General features: G+C 39.2%; 1 protein-coding gene across 1 annotated transcript in view; it reads right to left on the bottom strand.

Moving 5' to 3' along the window:
* Positions 1 to 24453, bottom strand: part of LOC134666186 (uncharacterized) — a 129806-nt gene that overhangs the window by 20706 nt on the left and 84647 nt on the right. Inside the window, exons 12-20 of the mRNA XM_063523337.1 lie at positions 22672 to 22845; positions 17086 to 17210; positions 16291 to 16671; positions 14786 to 14962; positions 14385 to 14493; positions 12510 to 12655; positions 10982 to 11195; positions 1503 to 1641; positions 272 to 459 (exon numbers count right to left, since the gene is read on the bottom strand). Coding sequence (XP_063379407.1) covers positions 272 to 459; positions 1503 to 1641; positions 10982 to 11195; positions 12510 to 12655; positions 14385 to 14493; positions 14786 to 14962; positions 16291 to 16671; positions 17086 to 17210; positions 22672 to 22845 — 1653 coding nt within the window. The remainder of the gene's footprint in view (positions 1 to 271; positions 460 to 1502; positions 1642 to 10981; positions 11196 to 12509; positions 12656 to 14384; positions 14494 to 14785; positions 14963 to 16290; positions 16672 to 17085; positions 17211 to 22671; positions 22846 to 24453) is intronic.

Genomic DNA, 24453 nt, shown 5'->3' with positions numbered 1-24453 from the left:
ATAAATTTTCGGTTACTGAAGTTAAAGTGACGTCACAAGTTTGTGACTCCCCCCTCCCCCATGTCACAATATGTCACATTTTCTTGACCCCCTCCCTCCCCCTAAACGTGTGATGTAATTAATGGATGACCCCTAAGTAGAGCTATACATACTAACACGAGTGCAATAAACAATTTCGAATTTAGTTCATCGCTGGATCACTTTGTCCATCAGTCGGAGTTTATTGTGGGTGGTCCAACATGTGTCGGTCGTATACTGTGTCTCGTGTTACCTCGCGTCCGTCGGCGCGGCACAGCTCGTCGGCGAGCGCGCGCGCGTGGTGCGCGGCGGCGTCCACCACGTCGGGCGGCGCCAGCGGCGCCAGCAGCGCGCGCACCTGCACCGAGTTCAGCTTGAAGCACGCCGCCAGCGCCGCGCGCACCTCCTCCGCCGTGCGGTACGTGCCGCTGATCAGCCGGGCTGGAAATTTACACAAGTTTTAGGGTCGGTTGCACCAAACTGTTCGTATCATTAAAGAGTTCGCTAAATTTTTATGTATGGAAAGTTTCATAGTAAAGCGCCAGGGCGCGCCGGCTGACGTTGATCAGTCTGTCAAATGTGGTTGGTGCAACTGGCCCTTAATGTCACTCTCAGGCACCATGACCGAGTAAAGTTCTCTCTTAAAAAGTCCGGACATTAAGAGCCAACAGGAGTGGTCATTTCTCCATACAAACGTACTCCTCGTTTTCCTCCGTGGTTTTTGAAGCTAGAGCAATGAGTTTTTCAACACAGATTAATATTGTCAATATATGTGTCGGACCGTTTTACTTTTTTGATATTTTTGTTTTTTAAGGCGCTAGAGCCCTTCAAAAATGGCCAAAATGGCCTAATTGACTATGCCGCAATGAGAGGCGTGGCATTCAAAACTGATATCAATTAGCCAAAAAAGCAAAACGGTCCGACACAGATAATTTCATAATCATTTAGATTTCCAAATTTGGTTACGATTGGTTAAGTTTTGGAGGAGGAAACAGAGGAGTACGAAACCTCGATTTTTGAGATTTTTACGCAGGATTTTTCGCCTTGTCCTTATCGCACTACTTTTAGGTGCCGCTTCCGTTAGCGAGACGGGTATATTTACCTAAAATATTTAAAACTCAGCTCCTGTTTCGTCTTAAAAGCGTCCGGAGCAAAGGCAGGTAGGTAATATTTGTAAAAATTTGTGACGCGGATTAGAGTCAACATTTTTGGTTTACAGTTCGAAGGAGCATTTAGTCCAGTCAGTCGCTTAGCGCAAGCGCAAGCTCAATAGGGTCACCCATACCTAAAATTACCTACTCATTTTTTGCATACAAATTTGAATACTCCATGCGTTTCCGGGTTTATAAACGTAAACTTAAGAAAAAAATCTAGGTCACATTAGTTTTCGAACGCCTTTAACTGATGCTTACACTGTCATGTTTTATACTGTCAACTGTCGAATGCAACATGCGACGCACTAACGAGTTGTCGTAAGTACTGACCCGCTTGATGTGTGCGCGCGAGATGGCAGTCTGCCGGCAGCTCGAGCCCCTGGCGCTCGGCCCACGCGGCCAGCAGCGCCAGGCGCGCCGCCAGCGCCGAGCCCCACCGCGCAGACACCGTGCCTGGCTCCGTCACCAGCTGCAATTTTATTACTCATTGTAAACCCGCTGAGTTACGAAAAATATTAAGAGCTTAAATTAAACTAACGAAAATAATAACTGTTAAATATAAATACTATTAAATACAGTATAATTTTACTGTTTTTATAGAATATAATAGAATAGAAAAATATTTATTTATGACAAACAAACACAGATGACAAAAACATGTTGACAAATATACAATGTATAACATTTAGTGCACGATGCCATAAAAGGGATATGTCATCGTAGAAAAGGTATAATCGCACTTCATAAAAATTCTTCGTCTAACTTATCTACCCATATAACCATTCCAGTCGCAGAATCATCAAAGTGGTAACTAAATGTCAGATGTGTCGTAACAGAGTCCACACAATGTGTCTAGAATTGTTTCGAAACAAAGTGTCGTCGCCGTGTGTACACTTTTCCGTAACAAGGTGTCGACACGTTTGTGTGCACTTTGCGTGCGGTTTGCGACTAAATCTGACAGCAAATTTGTGACAGCAAATGTCAATATAAAATACCTCTTGAAAACCAAGGTTTGTCAAACTACTATTAGTGTCTCGTGTGCTTGTAATTCTAGTAAGTCATCATGGGCGATGCGAATGATAAAAATCGACCAAAACCATATAAACACCCAACACCCGTCAACCTTTGACAGAAAAGTTTTTAAAGAAATGCAATACGCTACTAGGTCAGGCAACGAATGCTCAATAAAGTTGTAGAGGGAAATGCTCGGAACACAATTTTTGACTCCTTAACTTGGTTTGGACAAGTTAGGAGGTGAACATATCAAAAGTCCTCGGCCGTAGCCCTTGAGCGGGGGGGAGAGAGGGGGCTTTGAAGGTCCCATTTTCCGGTTTTTCGATTATATCTCGGAAACTATGCATCTTAGCGACATGGCCACTTATACAAAATGAAAGTTAATTTAATTTGTTACAAGTTTATTCAGTCAATTTTTTCGATATGTTGAATAGTTTTTGAGATATCCGCTCTTGAAAGTTTATTTAGGGCTCTCAATGTTATCTTGATATATTACATCAGTGAAGGTGCTAGGCCGTGTATGGTATCGTTTTCGTATAAATCTGGGTTGCTGAATCCATTTAAGGTATCACATTGACACCATTCCAAAAAATTAAAAAATATCTTTTTAGGGTTCCGTACCTCAAAAGCAAAAACGGAATTCTTATGGGATCACTCGTGCGTCTGAATACACAAAATAGTTCTTTACCTATAGATGACAGAAAAACCTATTAGAAATGTGCAGTCAAGCGCGAGTCGGACTTAATGTACGGAACCCTTAATCCGACTCGCACTTGGCCGGTTTTTTTTAAACTCCTCTTGACGCTTAACCGCTGAACCGATTTCGTTGAAATTTGGTATAGAAATAGTTTGCGTCCCGGAACAGGACATAGGATAGATCTTATAACCAAAATCATCTTTTGAAGGTGTGAAAAGTGGCGTGGAAATTTGTACGGGAAATCAATAACCGCTGAACCGATTTACATTAAATTTGGGATGGTCTACATCTTTGATTTAGTTAAAAATGATTAAAAAAAACATGACTTCAAACCTAAACTTAAACAGTATTAACTTCAAGAAGTCAATTCTGAATTCCCCCCTACACCTCATTTCACACCTTTAAAGGATGATTTTTGAGATAACTTATTATGTCCTGTCTCGGGACTCAAAATATATGTGTAATAAATTTAAATTAAAACGGTTCAGCAGTTTAAGCGTGAAGAGGAGTTTAAAAGAAAGTAAGTTTATATGTTTTTACTTTGGAATGGTGTCAATGTGATACCATAACCATAACTAAATTTGGTACTGCGCATTTATACGAAAACGATACCAAACATGGCCTCGTAGCTTTACTGTTGTAGAAGTCAAAATAAAATTGAGAGCCCTAAATTCTTATTACTTGACCAAACTTGTGTAGAAGGAAAAGGAAAAATAAAAGTCTTCGGCAGGAATATAAGACACAAATATATTTTTTTTTTTTGCGTTACTATTTCAATCATCAAATATTTAAACATAGGGTACATCGCCAATTATTAGCCAGTTTTCAATTACTGGCCACCTATACTAAAATGAATTCTGTGTATAGGTGAATAGAACTCATTTTTGTAAGAGGCGGCCAGTTATTGAACGAGTGGGTTGTGGATAAATTTCAGTTACTGGCCATTTTCCTTATACTGAAAATGAGTTTTATTTATCTGTAAATAGAATTCATTTTTGGAATAGGTGGCCAGTAATTGAAAACTGGCTAATAATTGGATTTTCGTACCTTATATACTAAAATTAACTTTGTTCACCTATAAATAGAAATCAAATTAAGTGGCCAGTAATTGGGGGGTGGCTAGTAATTGGCGATGTACCCTACCTTGATTATATTATTCTAGTGAGATCCTCATAGATAAACAAAAACATTTACTTAAAAAATTACAAGGTCGAAATGTCACGGAACTTGTGAGAGTAATATGTGAAAAATAAAAACTTTTATGACAAAAAAATCTGGACACAATTTAAGAAGCATCCAATTGCGTCGAGGAATCATCTGTATTTTTGCTTGTTTCATTACCTCCTCGCTTCTTTTTTTGTCCTTTGTATTCTGTAGCAATTTGTTAGATCTGAAAATAAAGATAACTTGCGGCTAGAGTCTGGCTACTGAAATTTTACCTAAATTATTGGCGGGAAATTCAAAAAATCTTGGGCTGGTCACACTTTGTGTAGTAGGAATTATAGTTTTGATACTAGACAATATCTTTGATATTCTGTGCACAAATAAGGTACCTAAGGAAATAAGCTAAATAAACGTTTAAGTGCACTCAAAGTCAGCTCACATAATTTCTACCACTATTTAAAGTACAGTCAACGACAAACACACATGTTTACGTTCCAATATTTAGATTTTATAGATATTTTTCAGAACTTTTAATTTATCCGTTTATAGAATAGAATAGAATAGAAACACTTTATTGACAAACTGTGTACAGAAGATGACATTTATACAAGAACATTGTCCCAACAGTTACCCGACATGGGCGTGCAATGTTTACTTACATCTACTTAATACCTATATTTACATGTAAATTATGTCTTAAACTAATTAGTTAGGTACTACCTAGAACTAATAGTTAGATTTCGCGACTTAAAAGCTAGGTGTTATACAATATTATCTCTATCATATTCAAGATATTCTTTAATGTTGTAAAATGCTCTCTGTATTAGCCAGTATTTTAATTTATATCTAAACTGATTGCCCTCTAGACATTTAAGTTCATCGGGGAGATTATTAAATATATCAATTGCATTTATATATGTACTGTTTTTAAAGATTGAGGTTTTGACTCTAGGACGAACTAAATCATGCTTATATTGGTTACGCAAGTTACTTTTAATTTCCGATTTCTTAACAAAATATTCAACGTTATTCTTTACAAAACTACATAGTTCTAAAATATAAATTCCAGTTAGCGTAAGAAATTCTTTCTCCTTGAAGTAGGCTCTATGTGATAGCGATTCTTTAATATTAATATGGTAAATGGTTCGTAGACATCTCTTTTGTAGGATAAAAGTAGACTGGACATCTGTAGAATTTCCCCAGTAGATAATTCCGTAGGTAAGCAACGGATAGATATTCCCATAATATGCATTTCTAGTGATTTCTTCCGAGCATGTTTCAGATAGTATAGATAAAGCGTAGCATTGACTAGATATGCTTTTATTGATTTTTTCTATATGGGATTTCCAGTTTAGATGTGGGTCAATGTTTACTCCTAAAAATCTAATGCTGTCCACAGTTTCAATGGTTACCCCCGCTTCACTAATATTTAATGTCATCGGGATTGTATTGTAACTTCTGAACTGCATAACATTTGTTTTAGTTAAATTTACATTTAGGTTTAGTTTTCCTAGCCATTCTATAACTTTCCTTAATGTGCAATTTATGTTGTTCTCTAAATTTGAGACATTTGACTTTGCATCAGAAAAAAGTATCGTTACGTCATCGGCAAATAGTACACAGAGTTCATTTACTATCTTCGGGAGTTCATTCACGTAAACCAAGAATAAAAGAGGTCCGAGAACGCTACCCTGAGGTACGCCTGCATTTACTATTTCGTATTCTGATTGATATTTTTCAATTGTTTTGGAATTTTTACAATATTTTGAAATAACAGTACGTTGTTGTCTATTAAAAAGGTAGTTTTCAAACAGTTTTAAAGCATGACCTCTTACGCCTGTGTTTTCTAATTGTTGTAGTAGAACCTTGTGAATTACACAGTCGAAAGCCTTGGACATATCGATAAATAAAGCTACACACAGTTGTTTGTCATTTATTTTATCCCATATGTCTTTGAAAATTCTAAAAATAGCTAATGAGGTGGACTTTCCCTTTTGAAATCCATACTGGTTAGGATTTAGGATCTTATGCGTAACATAGTATTTAATTAGTCTATTATAAATTACTTTCTCGAATATTTTAGAAAAATTTGACAATAAGGCAATGGGTCGATAGTTGCTCATATTGTCCTTCACGCCTTTTTTGTATATTGGTTTTATGATGGCCTTTTTCAACTCGTCAGGAAAAATACCCGATTCTAGGGAGAGATTGATTATATAGGTAAGTGGATGGACAATATACTCAACACATGCCTTTATGACTTTCATTGGTATCTCGTCGTGACCAGAACTTTTTTTAGATTTTAATGACATTATAGTCTTTCTTATTTCTTCTGAATCGACAGGCACGAGAAAAATGCTATTTACTGCCTGTGGTCCAATCGGCTTGTAATCAGTAGATTTTAGCTTGGGGTTAGAGTTTTGGTTTGTGAAAAACTTATTAAATTGTGTAGCCATATTGGTCGGATCGGTAATAATATTACTATCATGATTGATCCCCTCGATCGAGGAGGCAATTAAATTATTTGCGCACGTATTACGTTTAATCAGGCTCCATGTTGCCTTTGTTTTGTTGTCACTATTTTGTAGGAAGGAATCATTTGTTAATATTTTTGCTTTACGTATTACTATCCTTAATAATTTACAATACTTTTTATATTTACTCTTGTTAGCTGTATTTTTTCGTTGTTGTATATCTAAATGCATTCTTCGTTTTACTTTACTGGCTCTTTTTATTCCTTGGGTTATCCAATTTGTTTTTCTTTTATATGTCTTTTTAATTGTCTCTTCGGGTATACACAAGTTATATATCAATTGAAACAAATGTATGAATGTATTATATGCTATGTTAGGATCAGAATAGTGATAGACTTCCTCGAAACTAATTTGTGAAATATATTTAATGAAAATTTCTAGATTATAGTCGACCTTTCTAACATGTACAAACCAGTATTTTTCATTGAAGCTTTCGGTTGTTGGAATCTTTATAGTTTGGCCTGTATGGTCCGAAATTGCTAAATTCATCACTTCCGCGACGTATTTCTTAGTGTTTGTAAAAATATTATCAATACAAGTCTTGGTATGACTGGTAATTCTTGTAGGTTCATGAATTGTGGGATGAATATTATACTTGCGTAAGACAGAAAGAAAGAGGTTTGAACTTGCATCATCATTTAGCAAGTTAATATTAAAATCTCCTGCAATGTAAATTTTCCGTGTGAACTTTTTATTTTTAAATACTAACTTATCCAGAAGAGATTCAAATTTTTGTAAAAAAATGTTTAGGTCGCCGTGTGGGCTTCTGTAAATACAGAGTATAACGGAGTTTAGGTCAGGGATTACAATACCACAAGATTCAAAATGAGTCTCGAAAGACATATCCGAGATAAAATCTAGACTAACGCAATTTAATGATTTTTTTACATATATTGCAACCCCGCCTCGTGTTTTTTGAGTTCTAGAGAAAAATGAAGCATTTTTATAACCACAAATCTGTAACGTTAGAGCATTATTTTTTCTAAGAAAAGTTTCCGTAAAACACAGCACATCAATATCAGTGGTGTCTATGAGAATTTCAATTTGACCCAGCTTTGATTTCAAGCTTTGTACATTTTGGTGGTAAATACTAAAGGTATATTCATTGTCTTTAGGCACGAAAACAATGTTTTGAAAGGTCCGGGTCAGCCTGATTTTTGTCTACAATTTCTTGGGACTCAGCCACGGCATTGGGTGGACTCTTTGACTTTTTATTTCTTTCTTTATACACTTGTCCTATTTATGAGATTCAGGCATTAATAAATTCACGTACTTAATCAAAGTAATCGGCAAATGTTAGAACTAGTACTTAAAGTATCAAAATATTTATAGAGCACCAACCTCGTATTTTGTTTACATTTGGTTAGAAGTTGTAAACATTGCACTTTTTCATTATACAACGCTACACGTCGACTTCGCACATTGTCGTAATTATTTACGAGCTTAAATAATAGTTTGTGAACCTCACTCAGCATAGAAATTATTAATATTATTTAAAATAAACCCCATAAAAACCGCAAACAATTTGAATGAATGACATAAATCGACAACTGACTTTTAGCTTTTTTTCAAATCATAGACAATTGGTGATACAACAACGAAATATCTGTCAACAATTTTTGGCTAGCCAGACTCTACGTATTTTGTCATAAAAGTCGTCATGAATATCGTTTTATAGGTTTTAGGAAGTGCCGATTTCGAAAATGATGACCAGTTTGGAATCCAAGATGTGTGCCGTGCACTTTCTCATAAAAGTCGTCATGGATATCGTTTTATAGGTTTTAGGGAGTGCAGAATTCGAAAATGATGACCATTTTGGATTCCAAGATGTCTGCCGTGCACTTTGTCATATAAGCCGTGAGTAAATGATGACCATGACCAACAAAACGACATCCATGTCGACTTTTAACATAGTGCATGGCCGCCATCTTGGATTCCAAAATAGTTATTATTTTCGAAATCTGCGCTCCCTAAAACCTATAAAACGACAGCCATGACGACTTTTATGACATACTGCAAGGCCGCCATTTTGGATTCCAAAATGGTCATCATTTTCGAAATCAGGGCCCCCTAAAACCTATAAAACGACACCCATGACAACTTTTATGACATAGTGCATGGCCGCCATTTTGGATTCCAAAATGGTCATCATTTTCGAAATCAGGGCCCCCTAAAACCTATAAAACGACACCCATGACAACTTTTATGACATAGTGCAGGGCCGCCATTTTGGATTCCAAAATGGCCATCATTTTCGAAATCTGCGTCCCTAAAACCTATAAAACGACATCCATGACGACTTTTACGACATAGTGCATGGCCGCCATCTTGGAATCCAAAATGGTCATCGTTTTCGAAATCTGCGCCCCCTAAAACCTATAAAACGACACCCATGACGACTTTTATGACATAGTGCATGGCCACCATTTTGGAATCCAAAATGGTCATCATTTTCTAAATCTGCGCCCCCCAAAACCTTTAAAACGACACCCATGACGACTTTAATGACATAGTGCATGGCCGCCATTCTGGATTACAAAATGGTCATCATTTTCTAAATCGGGGCCCCCTAAAACCCATAAAACGACATCCATGACGACTTTTATGATATAGTGCATGGCCGCCATTTTAGAATCGAAAATGGTTATCATTTTCGAAATCTGCGCCCCCCAAAACCTATAAAACGACACCCATGACGACTTTTATGACATAGTGCATGGCCGCCATTCTGGATTCCAAAATGGTCATCATTTTCGAAAGCGGGGCCCCCTAAAACCTATAAAACGACATTCATGACGACTTTTATGACATAGTGCATGGCCGCCATCTTGGAATCCAAAATGGTCATCGTTTTTGAAATCTGCGCCTCCTAAAACCTATAAAACGACACCCATGACGACTTTTATGGCATAGTGCATGGCCGCCATTTTGGATTCCAAAATGGTCATCATTTTCGAAATTGGGGCCCCCTAAAACGTATAAAACGACATCCATGACGACTTTTATGACACAGTGCATGGCCGCCATTTTGGATTCCAAAATGGTCATCATTTTCGAAATCGGCACTCCCTAAAACCTATAAATCGACACCCATTTTGACTTTTATGACAAAGTGTTTAGCTACCATCTGCATGCAAGACATTTCTATTATTTTTACGTACAAAAATGGCCCCCTGTCAACTTCCAACCGAGATTTAATCGATAATTTATTCGATTAATGTTCAGATTAATTCAATTTCAATCTATGTTAGGTCGACTAAACTAATCGTGATTAAAATTTGAGGATTAACTTTTTTTATTCCATTAATTAGTCGAATAAACAGTTAATCTATTAAGTCCCATCTCTGACCACGGCATTTTTACACTTTGAGAATATCTGAAAACAAATGAACACAAGGAGCCATTTTGCAAATCCAGTAACTTTGTTATTACTTTTGACAGCGCGTGTCATGTGTCTACACAGAGTCGACACAAAGTCGAAACATTTGCGATTACTTTGTGACTGCAATATTTCTCAGCCTTAAACCATATTTATACATCATAATTAACAAGTTTCGTAGTATGTAAAGCGTTATTTCTGTTATTTAAGTATAGTATACGCATCGAAGTACTAAAAATGCATCAAATAACATATTTATGAACACAGGCACTGAGAAGTAAACAATTTCAATTCCGGCTAAACTAAAACAATTTGGTGGCGCGTTGATTATATTACACTTAGTTTATCAAATCACTCGAGCAGTTTAATTCCCCATAATAATTTAAGTCCTATTGTGATATAAATGCAAACAATATATAATTACGTCTTGTAATCCGTTTTAGAGATGGCGTATTAATGTCACTTATTTTTATTTAACTATTTTTCCATCTGACAGTTTCCATTTGACAGGAACAAAATGAACGAATGAACGAATGATTTTGGCATAAAGTAGTCGCAAACTAGTAACAATGTGTGCACACGGCGACCACACTTTATGTCACTTTGTGTCATGTGTCGACCCTTCCCCATTTCTGGTAACTGTGTCGACACGGCGACGACTCTGCGACTGGAATTGTGACCGAAACAGACGGTGTCGACACAAGATGTGTCTACACCGCGTCGTAACGGCGACTGGAAATGGTTGTATGGGTAGTTTAATAGCTTCACGAACGCTGTATTTATTGGTCTCATAATTCTAAAAGAGAGACAAAAAAAAGTACGAAAATTGAATAAATGCTACTGAAAGTTTCATGCCCTTTCATGCACGACGAGTTGTTGTGTCCTTAGCCTCTTAATACGGCACGATACCATTATCCGTAAGACACTCATTTTTGTTTGAACAAGTAGTTATGCTGCCTAAAGAAGGACTACCTGGCCGCCTGTCGCGTCTACAGTGATTAAACATTAATTAGGTAATCACCTTGTTGAAGCAGACAGCGTTGATGTAGTGGAAGAGGTGCGAGAACAGCTGTATGGTGAGCGCGGCGTTGACGCGGCAGCGGCGCAGCAGCACCATGGCGGCGGCCAGCGCCTGCAGCGTCGGCGCCGTCGCCTCGGTCGCGTCCGTCAGCGAGGGGTTCGTCAGCGTGCCCAACGCCCGGGACAGCTCCTCTTGGAAGCATGACACTAGGTTGCTGGAAACAAAGATCACACGCAAAGTTTATAATCAAACTTACTACCACGCTTTGTTAAAGGCGCAGATAAAGTAGCTCGTCCAAAAAGAACTCTTTAAAGCAATAAATACATAATAGTCATAAGTAAGGCTCGTATTAAAATTCTTTCTGCCGGTACTTTTAGTATTGTTTTCGCCTTATATAACACGTAGCACTCACGCATGAGTTATCAAATTTCACACACAAAAGACAAGAAATTTAATTAAATTTATTACGTAGTCTAGTCGTAAAGGCAAAACCCATATATGTTATACTTATAGCTGCAAACATGTGTGATCTACCGGTAAACCCAGAGTTAATTTATACCATCACGTTAACGACAGACAGCCCCAGAGTTAATTTATACCATTCAGTTAACGACAGACAGCCATCGATCGAGGTGGCAGGTGGACCGTCGTAAAATTCAATTTAACTAGCGTTAAACCTGCGCTTGCCATAAAACATTTAAGGTCAACGTCTGCCCATTCAACTACATTTCAGAGTGATATATTAAACCCCTCCTAAGGTGGTTTAGTCCCCCGATTGTTGTAAACACAAAAGTAAAATTTGTCACAAATTATGATAAACACCATAAAGTTTGTTATGAAATACTATTCAACGAACTTTTTATAAACAAATATGAAAACGCTAACAGTGTTGATACGAGAATTCAGTCGAAGTCACGCGAGCTTTGTTAGTGATTGTATAGCTACATAATACTTTCGATTTGAAGCAATGATGCAAGCATTTTCGTAATAAGGTTTTAAGTAGCTATCCGGAGATATTGACGTGTTTCTTGATAACCCAACTGTTAAATAACAAAATCATTTAGGTCAGTACAAATCTATAGTACTGAGTTACTTACTGAAAAGAAAACGAAGTTTGTCAGTGAATTGTGTTTGACTCACAAGCGCATCACTCACGCAAATGCACGTGAACAAAACGTAAGGGCATCTACTGCCTCGAAAATAAGCGTCAGCCCTTCACCTCTCGCCCTGGAGTGCACACTCTGAGCGTGCACACTCGACACTGACAGAGCATTCCATGAAATTGTCTACCGATTTTTCTGAAGATTTGCAGGTATAAGAGTTTCATTTTCTATGACAAATGGTCAAATATATGCACAGAAAAAGAATCGCCTGCTTTAAATGCCGAAAACAAATTCGCAACACAGGAAATAAAATGCGTTTGTACGGAACAGCCTGCGGATTGCTCCTGACGCCGACTGCCATACGTTTGCCTTAACCAATGCATGGTAGTTGGCGTCAGCCGGGTCCAAGGCGTTATAGTCCATACCTAAAGGCGTTTTGCACAGTGGCGGGCAGTAATTCCTGCGCCTGCGTGGAGAAGGAGGATATGTGTCTGTCGCATTTGAGGAAGTGTAGGAGTTCGCTCGCGTTCGCCATCCAGAATGCTTGCGCGGCTGAGTCTGTACATCGTTCCTGTATGAAAAAATACGATACAATGTTACATCAACATCAAAGAACAGATGATACATAGGTAGGTAGATAGCGGTTAAAAAAACAATATCTTCAAATACCTAAATAAAAAACCGGGCAAGTGCGAGTCGGACTCGCGCACGAAGGGTTCCGTACCATAATGCAAAAAAAAAACAAAAAAAAAGCAAAAAAGAAAACGGTCACCCATCCAAGTGCTGACCACTCCCGACGTTGCTTAACTTTGGTCAAAAATCACGTTTGTTGTATGGGAGCCCCATTTAAATCTTTATTTTATTCTGTTTTTAGTATTTGTTGTTATAGTGGCAACAGAAATACATCATCTGTGAAAATTTTAACTATCTAGCTATCACGGTTCGTGAGATACAGCCTGGTGACAGACGGACGGACGGACGGACGGACGGACGGACAGCGAAGTCTTAGTAATAGGGTCCCGTTTTACCCTTTGGGTACGGAACCCTAAAAATAATTAATAAATGTTCAATGCCATGTCAGCACCATCTATTGAAGCTAATCTTAGTTCAATTGTCCTTGAATACCGGGTGAAAGATGAATTAATGTATTTACGCAGTCGGGTTTCCGTTTTTGTTTCAATTTTTAAAATTACATCCTTAATATAATTTCAGTTTGTAAGAACAATAGCAACAAGAGATATAAACGTTGTGTTATAGCTTACATTTTTCCTAAAATCATGATCAAAGAAAATTTGAAATAGAGGAATATTGTCAAAGTAGGTAAATTATGTAGTCAGTACATTTACTGCCATCTTTCGAAACAAATGATTAAAACTTTTAGAACGCCATTTGAACCTTATTTTTGCACGGTACGGCACCATTGCTCGAAAAGATGGCACCATATCTTTGGCCTACTCTCGAGTAGATGGCGAAATGGCGATACTTTGTGACATTTAGCAAATTTAACACATATCAGTGAAAGAATAAGGATTAAAGTCAAATGGCGTTCTAAAAGTTTTAATCATTTGTGTTGAAAGATGGCAGTAAATGTACTGATTAAATAATTGACTTTGACAATATTCCTCTATTTCAAATTATCTTTGTCATGATGAATAGTTGTAATGGCTCCTCTACACAATGGGCCAACGCCGGCCACTCCAAGGGACGCATTTTATGCGTTAGTGGGAGCAAGTGATATTGCTATCTCATTCTACCGCATGGCTGTGTCCCTAGGAGTGGCCGGCGTTGGCCCATCGTGTAGAGGAGCCATAATGACCTGCACAGTGGCGTGTATGAGCGTGGCGACGTGGTGCAGGAACGCCGTGAGCTTGTGCGCGCGCTCGGTGGGCGTCAGCTCGGGCCGGTAGTGCGTCGACGCGCGGTACCTGCAACATTACCTGCACAGTGGCGTGTATGAGCGTGGCGACGTGGTGCAGGAACGCCGTGAGCTTGTACGCGCGCTCGGTGGGCGTCAGCTCGGGCCGGTAGTGCGTCGACGCGCGGTACCTGCAACATTACCTGCACAGTGGCGTGTATGAGCGTGGCGACGTGGTGCAGGAACGCCGTGAGCTTGTACGCGCGCTCGGTGGGCCTCAGCTCGGGCCGGTAGTGCGTCGACGCGCGGTACCTGCAACATTACCTGCACAGTGGCGTGTATGAGCGTGGCGACGTGGTGCAGGAACGCCGTGAGCTTGTACGCGCGCTCGGTGGGCGTCAGCTCGGGCCGGTAGTGCGTCGACGCGCGGTACCTGCAACATTACCTGCACAGTGGCGTGTATGAGCGTGGCGACGTGGTGCAGGAACGCCGTGAGCTTGTGCGCGCGCTCGGTGGGCGTCAGCTCGGGCCGGTAGTGCGTCGACGCGCGGTACCTGCACCATTTATCATACAATTTAATCGAGCGGTGTTAATTATAATTACCCGTCTTAATTACTTACGCTTAGATTCTTATCGCTTAATACCGTTTGATGTAGATTGTGGTAGATTGTGTCGACCACATTAGGCGATTAAAGATATTCAACAGATATGTTCATTTTTGCGCGTCAAGAGATAGTAGCTATTGACAGAAACTCATCAGCTAGTCAAGGATGATACAATTCACTTTATGATACATTGTTCACGATTGCCAGTAGTTTTGGTACAATTTTTTTTTGTTTTACCCACCTGGCACAGAGGTAGAGCGTGTAGACGGGCGCGAGTTTGAAGGCGGGCGCGTGCGGGTCGAGGCGCGTGATGACGGCGGCGAGGAACTGCGCCTGCCCCGCCTCGGGGAACTCGAGCACCGCCGGCAGGATGGCCTCCTGGCCAGGCCGCGCCGCGCTGCCCACTGTCGCACTCATCCTGTATACACAACAAATATTATTGCTTTTCTTATAATGACACAATCTAGACTTTCATCATCATCATCATCATTTCAGCCTATATACGTCCCACTGCTGAGCACAGGCCCCCTCTCATGCGCGAGAGGGCTTGGGCTATAGCCCCCACGCTAGCCCAATGCGGATTGGGGACTTCACATACACCTTTGAATTTCTTCGCAGATGTATGCAGGTTTCCTCACGATGTTTTCCCTTCACCGAAAAGCTAGTGGTAAATATCAAATGATATTTCGTACATAAGTTCCGAAAAACTCATTGGTACGAGCCAGGATTTTAACCCGCGACCTCCGGATTGAAAGTCAGACGTCATATCCACTCGGCCACCACTGCTTCCCACTCGGCCACCACTCCATCTAGACTTTACGTCGTTGTAATGAGTTTTAAACATGGTCAGTTAACTTATGTGACAGTCGGTCAGTCGTCATCAGATATATCGGAGCGGCCAAGGTGTTCACAATATCTGAACACGCACTCTAACGCCCTGACAATAGAGGCGTGTTCGGATATTTGTGAGCGCCTTAGCCGCTCCGATATATCTGATGGCGACTGTACTTCTATTTCAATAGCAATATAAAAGTATTCCGAGAAAAATATTGCTGAACAGCTACAGTTTACTCAAATAATTACGTAATACCTACCCATTACACCTCTATAGGATATATTTACGGAGACGCATCCCATTTTATGTAATTTTGTCATAATAGTATGGAATGAGATGATTTTATATTATATATTAACGAATCTCTATTCGCCATATTTCCTTAATTTAATACCTTATTACAGGTAAATAACATTAAGATAAATAAGAGGGGCCAATCAACAGCTACTTGTAGATGTGTAAGTAGGGCCTTTTAGACTATTAAACGAATGAAATACGTACAAAAGCATAATCTAATGAGTGAGTAGATAAGTTCTTCCTGATTACTCTATGACTTCAGTATGTACACGTACATGTTATGATTTTTCTATAAAAATGGATTACGCTTAGATACGCGTACAGGAAAAATTCCAATAGCAGCCATTTTTCAAACAGCTTAATCCCGGACCGTTCGTCCGGACCGAGCTCAATTGAGTGGCCAATTAAAACGAGTCTCGCGATCCGCATCCGTAAACAAACTTCGTAAAATCGACATTTCAAAACGACTACCCATGCATAATAAAAATCATTATTTCTTTGGGGAAATAAGTTTAGTAGATTTTGATTGATTGTCAGGGTTTGACTGAGAATGATTGACTTGTTTTTGGGAGAATACTCACATAAGTTTAGTGTGATCAGTAAATGTAGGGTACCTGTTGTCGTGTCCAGAGCCTCCGCTTTTCGCGCTGCAAATGCTTTTGGTCTCGACGTTCCCATCTAGATCGAAGGTGGTCTCGTAGTTGTCCTTATACTGCGAGTTGTTGGTTCTATTCTGCGAGTGGTCCTGGTCGTAGATGGAGGGCGTGTGGTCGTCGCGCAGGTAATCCTCCTTGGAGTCGTTGAGGTGCGACACGACGGAGTCGTTGTCGAGTTTGAGCGTGTTGTTGTTGTAGGGGGTGAGGGTGTCGTTGGCGTCGCGGTAGGGCGAGTAGGCGCGGTCGGGGCTCATGGGGCGGTACTCGTCGGCGTGCGGCGCCTCGTCCACGGACGTCGGCGACATGGCGCCGGACAGGGCGCGCCCGCCCTCTGGCGACCTAGCGCCACAACGTACACAAGCGATGTGGTGAGCAGGTGAAACGGGCATGCAAACATATTCGACAAGTAACAAAATAAACACGTCGGAGATGGCAACCGACGGGTTGATAGTGTTCCAGTGAGATTGTAGTGTTAGGAAAATAGTGAAAGCGTTCTATTAGTATTCACGGTGGGGCAAACAAAATAAAAACAAACGTTTCACTACTTTCTTAAATGATTAATAAAAACATATAAAGTAGTCAAGAACGGGCAGATTAAACAGAACAATAATGTAGAAAGTGCATTAATGATTTAAAAAATTCTAGTTCATTTGAAGTATTTTATTGCGAACAAACAACATGTAACGATTACTAGGCCAATACTAATCACGACAGCTACCAAGAGACCGTGTGAAGTGATAGAGCGTTACCCACCTGTCGTATATGGAGCCGGAGCCGAAGTGTTGCGACTGGGAAAGGTTTCGGTTGAGGATGTTCTCTTGGTTCGGGTCCACGAAGCGGAATGTCGACACTCGCCCGAATTTCAGTAAACACCCGTGCTGTCAATATATAGGTATAGATAAGTACCTACTTACTAAAAAAGAATAAAGAAGTAAGTATAAAATAAGTTACTGGCAAAAATATTTTTGTGACGCACTTTTATTGCTGACTCATGATCTCATGTGCATGTCCGACTGTTGTTAAAATGAAAAACCAAGCCGTTTGTGATGTAAGGCATGATTAAGAGCCAACAGGAGTGGTCATTTCTCCATACAAACGTAGTCCTCGTTTTCCTCCGTGGTTTTTGAAGCTAGAGCAATGTTTTTTTCAACACAGATTAATATTGTCAATATCTGTGTCGGACCGTTTTGCTTTTTGTAATATTTTTGTTTTTTAAGGCGCTAGAGCCCTTCAAAAATGGCCAAAATGGCCTAATTGACTATGCCGCAATGAGAGGCGTGGTATTCAAAACTGATATCAATTAGCCAAAAAAGCAAAACGGTCCGACACAGATAATTTCATAATCATTTAGATTTCCAAATTTGGTTACGATTGGTTAAGTTTTGGAGGAGGAAAAAGAGGACTACGAAACCTCGATTTTTGTCATTTTTACGCAGGATTTTTCGCCTCAGCTGCAGTTGTCCCTATCGCACTAATTTTAGGGGCGGAGTCAAGTTTCTAAATACGTACACAGCCAGAAAAGTGATGGGCAATAGTCGACATTTAATGTCGATAATCTAGTGATGTAAGAAGTTATCGATAAACCGTCTTGTGTGAAAATATCTAGATCCTCCTAAGACACAAGGGGTTTTGCGTTGAGGAGAGGGAAGGGAACACATTTTTGTAGTTACATAGGTACAATCTATTTTGAACTTTTTGATTCTAATATTTCAAATTAGAAATCAAAATCAAAAATATTTTATTGCATGGTTATGGGTTTACAAAATTTTTAGGTACAGTCACGCTCCGTAATTGTCGAGCAATTTAAGGTCCTAGCGAGGGAATGCAATCTCGCACCAAGATTGGCGATTCGAGATCTCGCACGAAAAATCCGAATCGAGATTGGGTGTTTCGAGATCTCGACAGTCAGATTTTCGGGATCGAGATTAATATCTCGACGAGATCGAATTTGACAAAGTAACTAAAAATGTGTTATTTTAATCAATAATCTCTAAGAATTCCATAGATATAGACATCGTAAAATCGGGCGTATCGAGATATTCCTAGGAATATAATGAAACGCCGACATTTCATGATCTGCCTAGCGAACACCAGCCATTTTGCGCAAACCTCAAGGTGTGATATTCTGATATTCCTATAGTCTATAGGCAAATTAAACAAAAGTCGTCTCCTTCACGATTTTCGTCGACATCTCTTCTAAATACCTAAAACTGGTATGGACGTGTTCCTCGTGGTCTCCAGAATATGAATAAACCGGTTTTTATTTGGACGTGTCGAAAAAAAGGAAGGAAAAAGTGGGCGGCCGACCAGCATTGATATTTGTTCACGTCTTTAGTCCTATGGGACCGATCGGTTCGTGTGAGATGTCGTTTGAAAGAGTATTAAACGTGCAATTATTGTTTTATAATAACCGTAGTCATGACTGTAGTCATTTACAAAATATTTAAAATATATGATTTTTTACCGTGCATGGATGGCATAAGTACTGACAAAACATGCGTCTAACTCAATAAATTATAACTTTATCGCAATTAATGTTATTATAAAATATACGAAAAATTTCATTAGCTTTCCAAAAACATAAGTTTTATTGATGTATGATATTATACATATAACAAAGTAATGATGAATTTTGTTCCGTCACGTAAATGGCGGGCGACCGACCTCAACTGATCATTATTTCTCGGGTTCTATTTTACTGATCAATTGGTGATGCATACCATTAGAAAGAATATCAAACATACTATAATTGGTTTCTAATAACCGTAGTCATAACTGTAGTCATTTACAAAATCATTGAAAATATGTATATGATTTCTCGATCAATTATTTTACAATGCGCCTGCTATGAAGCTAGGAATATCAAAGAATGCATTGCTCTGATGGATCTGCCGTCTCTTTCATAAGGAAGATCGTGATATGCCTGGGTTAATATTAGATCAGGAAATGGTGGCGTTTCATGATACGCCAAGGATTACGATTTTTCGATATGCCGCCGACATACTACTTATTTAAGGTACCTCATGTTATATTTTGAAAATAGCAACAACAAATTAAATATTTAACATAAAATATATTTTAATTTTTACTTTACTTCTATGAAATGCTATCGATGTTAAACCACTTTACCTTTACTTAGAAACTGCGTAACAATAATAGAGCTAAAGCCGGACACATAATAGCACTGCCTGAACAACATGAATCTAAGGTCATATATTACTTAAAACAAAGTATTTCACTTTCAGTCTTGTTCGAGATCTCGAATATATTAATCGAGATCTCGACCGAGATTGCATATATCGAGATTTCCTGTCAACTAGGTTAAATTTCGAAAATACGTGCGAGATCTAGCGAGATCTCGAAATTGCGAGATCTAGATAGCATTCCCTAGTCCTAGCTGAATTGGTTGTTTCATACACTTACTCTTACTCTATAGAATGTCCAATCCTGCCTTACAAAGACGTTAATATTTATATTTGTCATGTCTATACTTCGTTTCTGAGCATTATTGAAAAAAAAATACTTACTTGATACTAGTATAAACACACACACGCACACACACACACACACACACACACACACACACACACACACACACACACACTAAGTACATAAATAGGGTAATTCGCCAGTAACAGGCCACGCCAAACCAAAAATGAATTCTATTCACCTATAAATATAATTCATTTTAGTATAAGGTGGCCAGTTATTGAAACCTTATACCTACTAAAATGAATTCTGTATAGAGGTGAATAGAATTCATTTTTAGTTTAGGGCGGCCAGTTACTGGCGAATTACCCTATTCGATATCGAGTTCCGTAAACGTAAGCCGGGTAAGTAAAAAAGTTCAATCGCAATAGGGTAATTCGTCAGTGGCCACCCCAAACCAAAAATTAATTATATTCACCTATAAATAGAATTAATTTTAGTATAAAGTGGCCAGTTATTGAAGTTATTGAATCCTTATACTAAAATGAATTCTGTTTATAGGTGAATAGGATTAATTTTTAGTTTAGGGCGGCCAGTTATTAAAAGTGGCCAGTTACTGGCGAATTACCCTACTTAGTAGTAGCAGTAACAAAAAGTGGCAATGCAAATTGCAATCAGTGAGGTGCGCGCCAGCGCGAGTACGGGCGCACCGCACGCGTCTGTGTGCGTGCATTACACATACAAATACAGTCTCTCACGCCGCGGTTACGCCCCGTCAGAGCGACGGGTATATTCAGCTTGAAATCTCAAAATTGACTTTTAGCTCAGCTCCCGTTTCGTCTTAAAAAATGCACGCACTAAAAATGAATACACCCGTTTTTGTCAGTGTGATAAACATAATAGCTAAACGACCTTTTTGCACTGATTTATTATATCGATGTCAGTGCTTTTAGTTTCCATTAGTAACTGAACTAACGTTAGGTACTGAAAACCTATCATTATTCATGCCGGGACACAATATCCACCGCAAGGCTTTGTTAGCCTACTATTCATATTTAATTGCGTGGAAATCAGAGCTAAAATTGAATGCATAACATTTGCCTAGTTATTGTGTATGGCACTTGTTATTTCTAATGCGTCCCGGAAAATGGGGCAAATGAAATGGCAGCGCGCAATGGCCGGGAAGCAGGACATCAATAAATAGATGACGTTAAACGGCGCGCCCGCAGGCGGTCGTAACGACACAACAATCGTTATGTTCATACTAAAACATAATGGAATCACCCAATTTTATGTGGCGAATGTAACGTGAACGAAGGAATAATATCTAGGACACTCTAAAGGCAAAATACATATATACACATATACATAATCATGCCGATTTCCCGGAGGGGTAGGCAGAGACCACGGATTTCCACTTGCTACGATCCTGACATACCTCTTTCGCTTCCTTCACTTTCATAACATTCCTCATACACGATTCAGGATTTCCCCGATCTGATCAGAGAAAGTCCGCCGAGGTCTACCCCTTCCAACTCCAACTTCTACTTTTCCCTTATACACTCTCTTTGTTAGCCTTCTTTCACTCAATCTTTCCACGTGTCCAAACTCCAAAGCATCTCAACATACCTTTCTCAATTATCTAATGGCTGCCATAAAGGCAAAATATTAATAACATTTGATTTGAGAGCGGAACATAAAGATTTTCCTCATTGTTTGTTAAAATCGTAATTTCTGAAGAATAAAATATACTTGGATTCCCACGAGCTAAGTGAAGCATGTTTTTGTGCGAGGGACTCGACACTGACAGAAAACTGTCTGGAATAACAAACATCCTTCCTGACTAATTGGTTAATTGAGATGGTGTCGACTTGAACAGGGCCTTGTTTATGCTACAAAGTAAGAATTTATGCCGAAGTGTTTTGTTGCTCTTAATTTGTTTTGAAACAGTTTCCGTGTATTAAACTCCTAACTTTGAACTTGAAAAGCCATTGAGGGCCAAGTTTAACAAAATGATGTTCAAACTTCCACGCACGCGCGGCTACAGGTACAACACTTATTGTATCTACGTCTCATAATAAGACAACAACCTTTTGGGCACAGAATAAATAATAGTACTAGGTACAGAAGATTCTCTAACAAAACGCGTCTGTCACGATCAGCACAGATATGGCCGCTAGGTGGCGACAGCGCCACGCGCGGCTTATAGCAAACCCCAAAATTGGGGTCGAACGGATGGACTTTTAGCTACCTGTAGCAAAGCGACGAAATTGCGGAGTGAGCCACGCCTGGTTTGGGTTAATGGTAACAGAAAAATGTTTTTATACAATTAATGAATTTTTGAAATCGTAATGAAATGAATGAATTTTTGAAATCGTAATTAATGTAATGTCCTTATTTATTTATTTAGCAATTGACTTTAATAATGTACTTGAAATATGTAATAGGTATAAAGTTGTATTAATTTCAATTTTTAAATACTGTTCTTAGTGTGTACCTATAGTTTAGGCATACATTTTTTGCATGCTTATTATTAGCTACATGTGTGACCTAATTTCACATTTGAAAGATGACCATGATATAGATTATTATGTAATTTTTTTTATCAACATCCCAAATTATCTTTTTGGATACCACCAAGGCAATCCAGAGCGATGCGAATACGGGTACCATTCATTCGGTTACCGGTAGCGGGAGTACTCGTAAATGTGGCACCTCTTGACGCGAAGCTTAGTATAATCTTGATAACTAATAACTAATCATAGTTGTTATGTACACTTATAGTCGTTGCAGAATTTATGGCTAGACTAGGTATAGCAGCCGCCTCACCCGCCGCCATCACACAATAAGGCTGGGTCGAAGGCCCTTAAACCTTGACATCCGTTGGCGACTCCACCTGGACATGGTTACCTGCAGCGGCAGCGAGTGCGGTGCGATCGCGCGGCGCCCGTTGACATAGACGTGCGCGTCGGCGTGCAGCGGCGTCACCACGTAGCCGCCCGCCTCGCCCGCCGCCACCACGCAGTGCCGCGGTTGGATCGACGGCCCGTACAGCTGGAGCGCCGTGCCGTTGCCCGACCCCACCTAGCCACAAGGTAATGAGGAGAACGTAAGTTTTTTTATAGCTATAATCACGGTATGGTGATCAACAGGTAAGCGTTGAGCGCACAATGCTAACACATGTAAAATCAATACTATGCACGTCTTAACGTGTGAAAAACACGCTCCTATGTAGGCGCATTTCCGTCGCACAGGAATGCAACGTTTAGTGTGCGTAACAGTGGGCAGTTCAGTAAGTTTACGGGCAAAAGGGGCTTTGGTAGTTGCCACTTTATAAATTTAAGACACAATTAGAAACAGTCCTTATGGAAAATTACAGACGATGTTACTTCGTGCGTAAAAGGCCGCAACGAAGTACATACATTTCTCGTTGTAAATGCGCTTATAATCGTTGATCGAGCTTTTGATAAGGCGCAACTCCAACTCCTACCATTGTAAATATATCACAATGATAGCAAATAAAGAGCCCACTTGAGGGTAATTAAATTATACACGCTCATTATAAAAGTCCCACTTAATAATCTGACATTTGACATTTCATTTAACATTTTAACTTTCAGTGCTACATCATTGTGGTGATATCAACAATAGCACAATGAAAATTAGTCATTAAATTCATATTGATTTTAGGCCAGTGGAAAAAAATTAAGAATTAATCATGCCAGCTCCGAATAATAATAAAATAAAATAAAAAACAGGGCAAGTGCGAGTTGGACTCGCGCACGAAGGGTTCCGTACCATAATGCAAAAAAAGCAAAAAGAAAAAAACGGTCACCCATCCAAGTACTGACCCCGCCCGACGTTGCTTAACTTTGGTCAAAAATCACGATTGTTGTATGGGAGCCCCACTTAAATCTTTATTTTATTCTGTTTTTAGTATTTGTTCTTATAGCGGCAACAGAAATACATCATGTGTGAAAATTTCAACTGTCTAGCTATCACGGTTCGTGAGATACAGCCTGGTGACAGACGGACGGACGGACGGACAGCAGTCTTAGTAATAGGGTCCCGTTTTACCCTTTGGGTACGGAACCCTAAAAAGCCTTTTATTTCTTGCATATTACAATGTCAAACAAAAAATCTACAATTAGGCCTTTACCACTCCGAATAATAGGTACCTATCGGTAGATAATAGACTCCGTGGTAGTAATTAGGAATGGTAATAGTACGTTTGTAAGCACACCACTAACAAGTTTTGATATCTTTCCACACCCACGTTAGGTTTTAAATGACAAGCAAATACGACTGTACTTTAAATATGTACGATGACATTGATGCGTAGTATGAGTATATTGATAATTGATAAAATAACCAATTTATTTTGGTTTAATATTCAAATGGAATACACTGAAATTAGCATAACGATACGATATCAAAATAACACGTTCAGAATTAAACCATTACAACGTACTACATTTGTGATATACGAGTAGTATTAACCGCGGTGTATCAGTCATTATACTAAACAAAGGTAAGCTTTAATTAAATCTAAGTTTTTGCACAAATATATATACGTCGTATCTGCAAAACAATACTGTTTCTGTGAATGGAAGCGCGTCTTCCGACTGAGCGAAGAATTAACTCTAGTCGACTCCCAGTACGCCTACACTACTCCCATTGAATTCTCATCAA

The sequence above is a fragment of the Cydia fagiglandana genome, chromosome 7, assembly GCF_963556715.1.
Source record: "Cydia fagiglandana chromosome 7, ilCydFagi1.1, whole genome shotgun sequence".
Classification (NCBI taxonomy): domain Eukaryota; kingdom Metazoa; phylum Arthropoda; class Insecta; order Lepidoptera; family Tortricidae; genus Cydia; species Cydia fagiglandana.
Note: the sequence above shows the minus strand (reverse complement) of the source record. Positions and strands in the feature narration are given on the sequence as shown.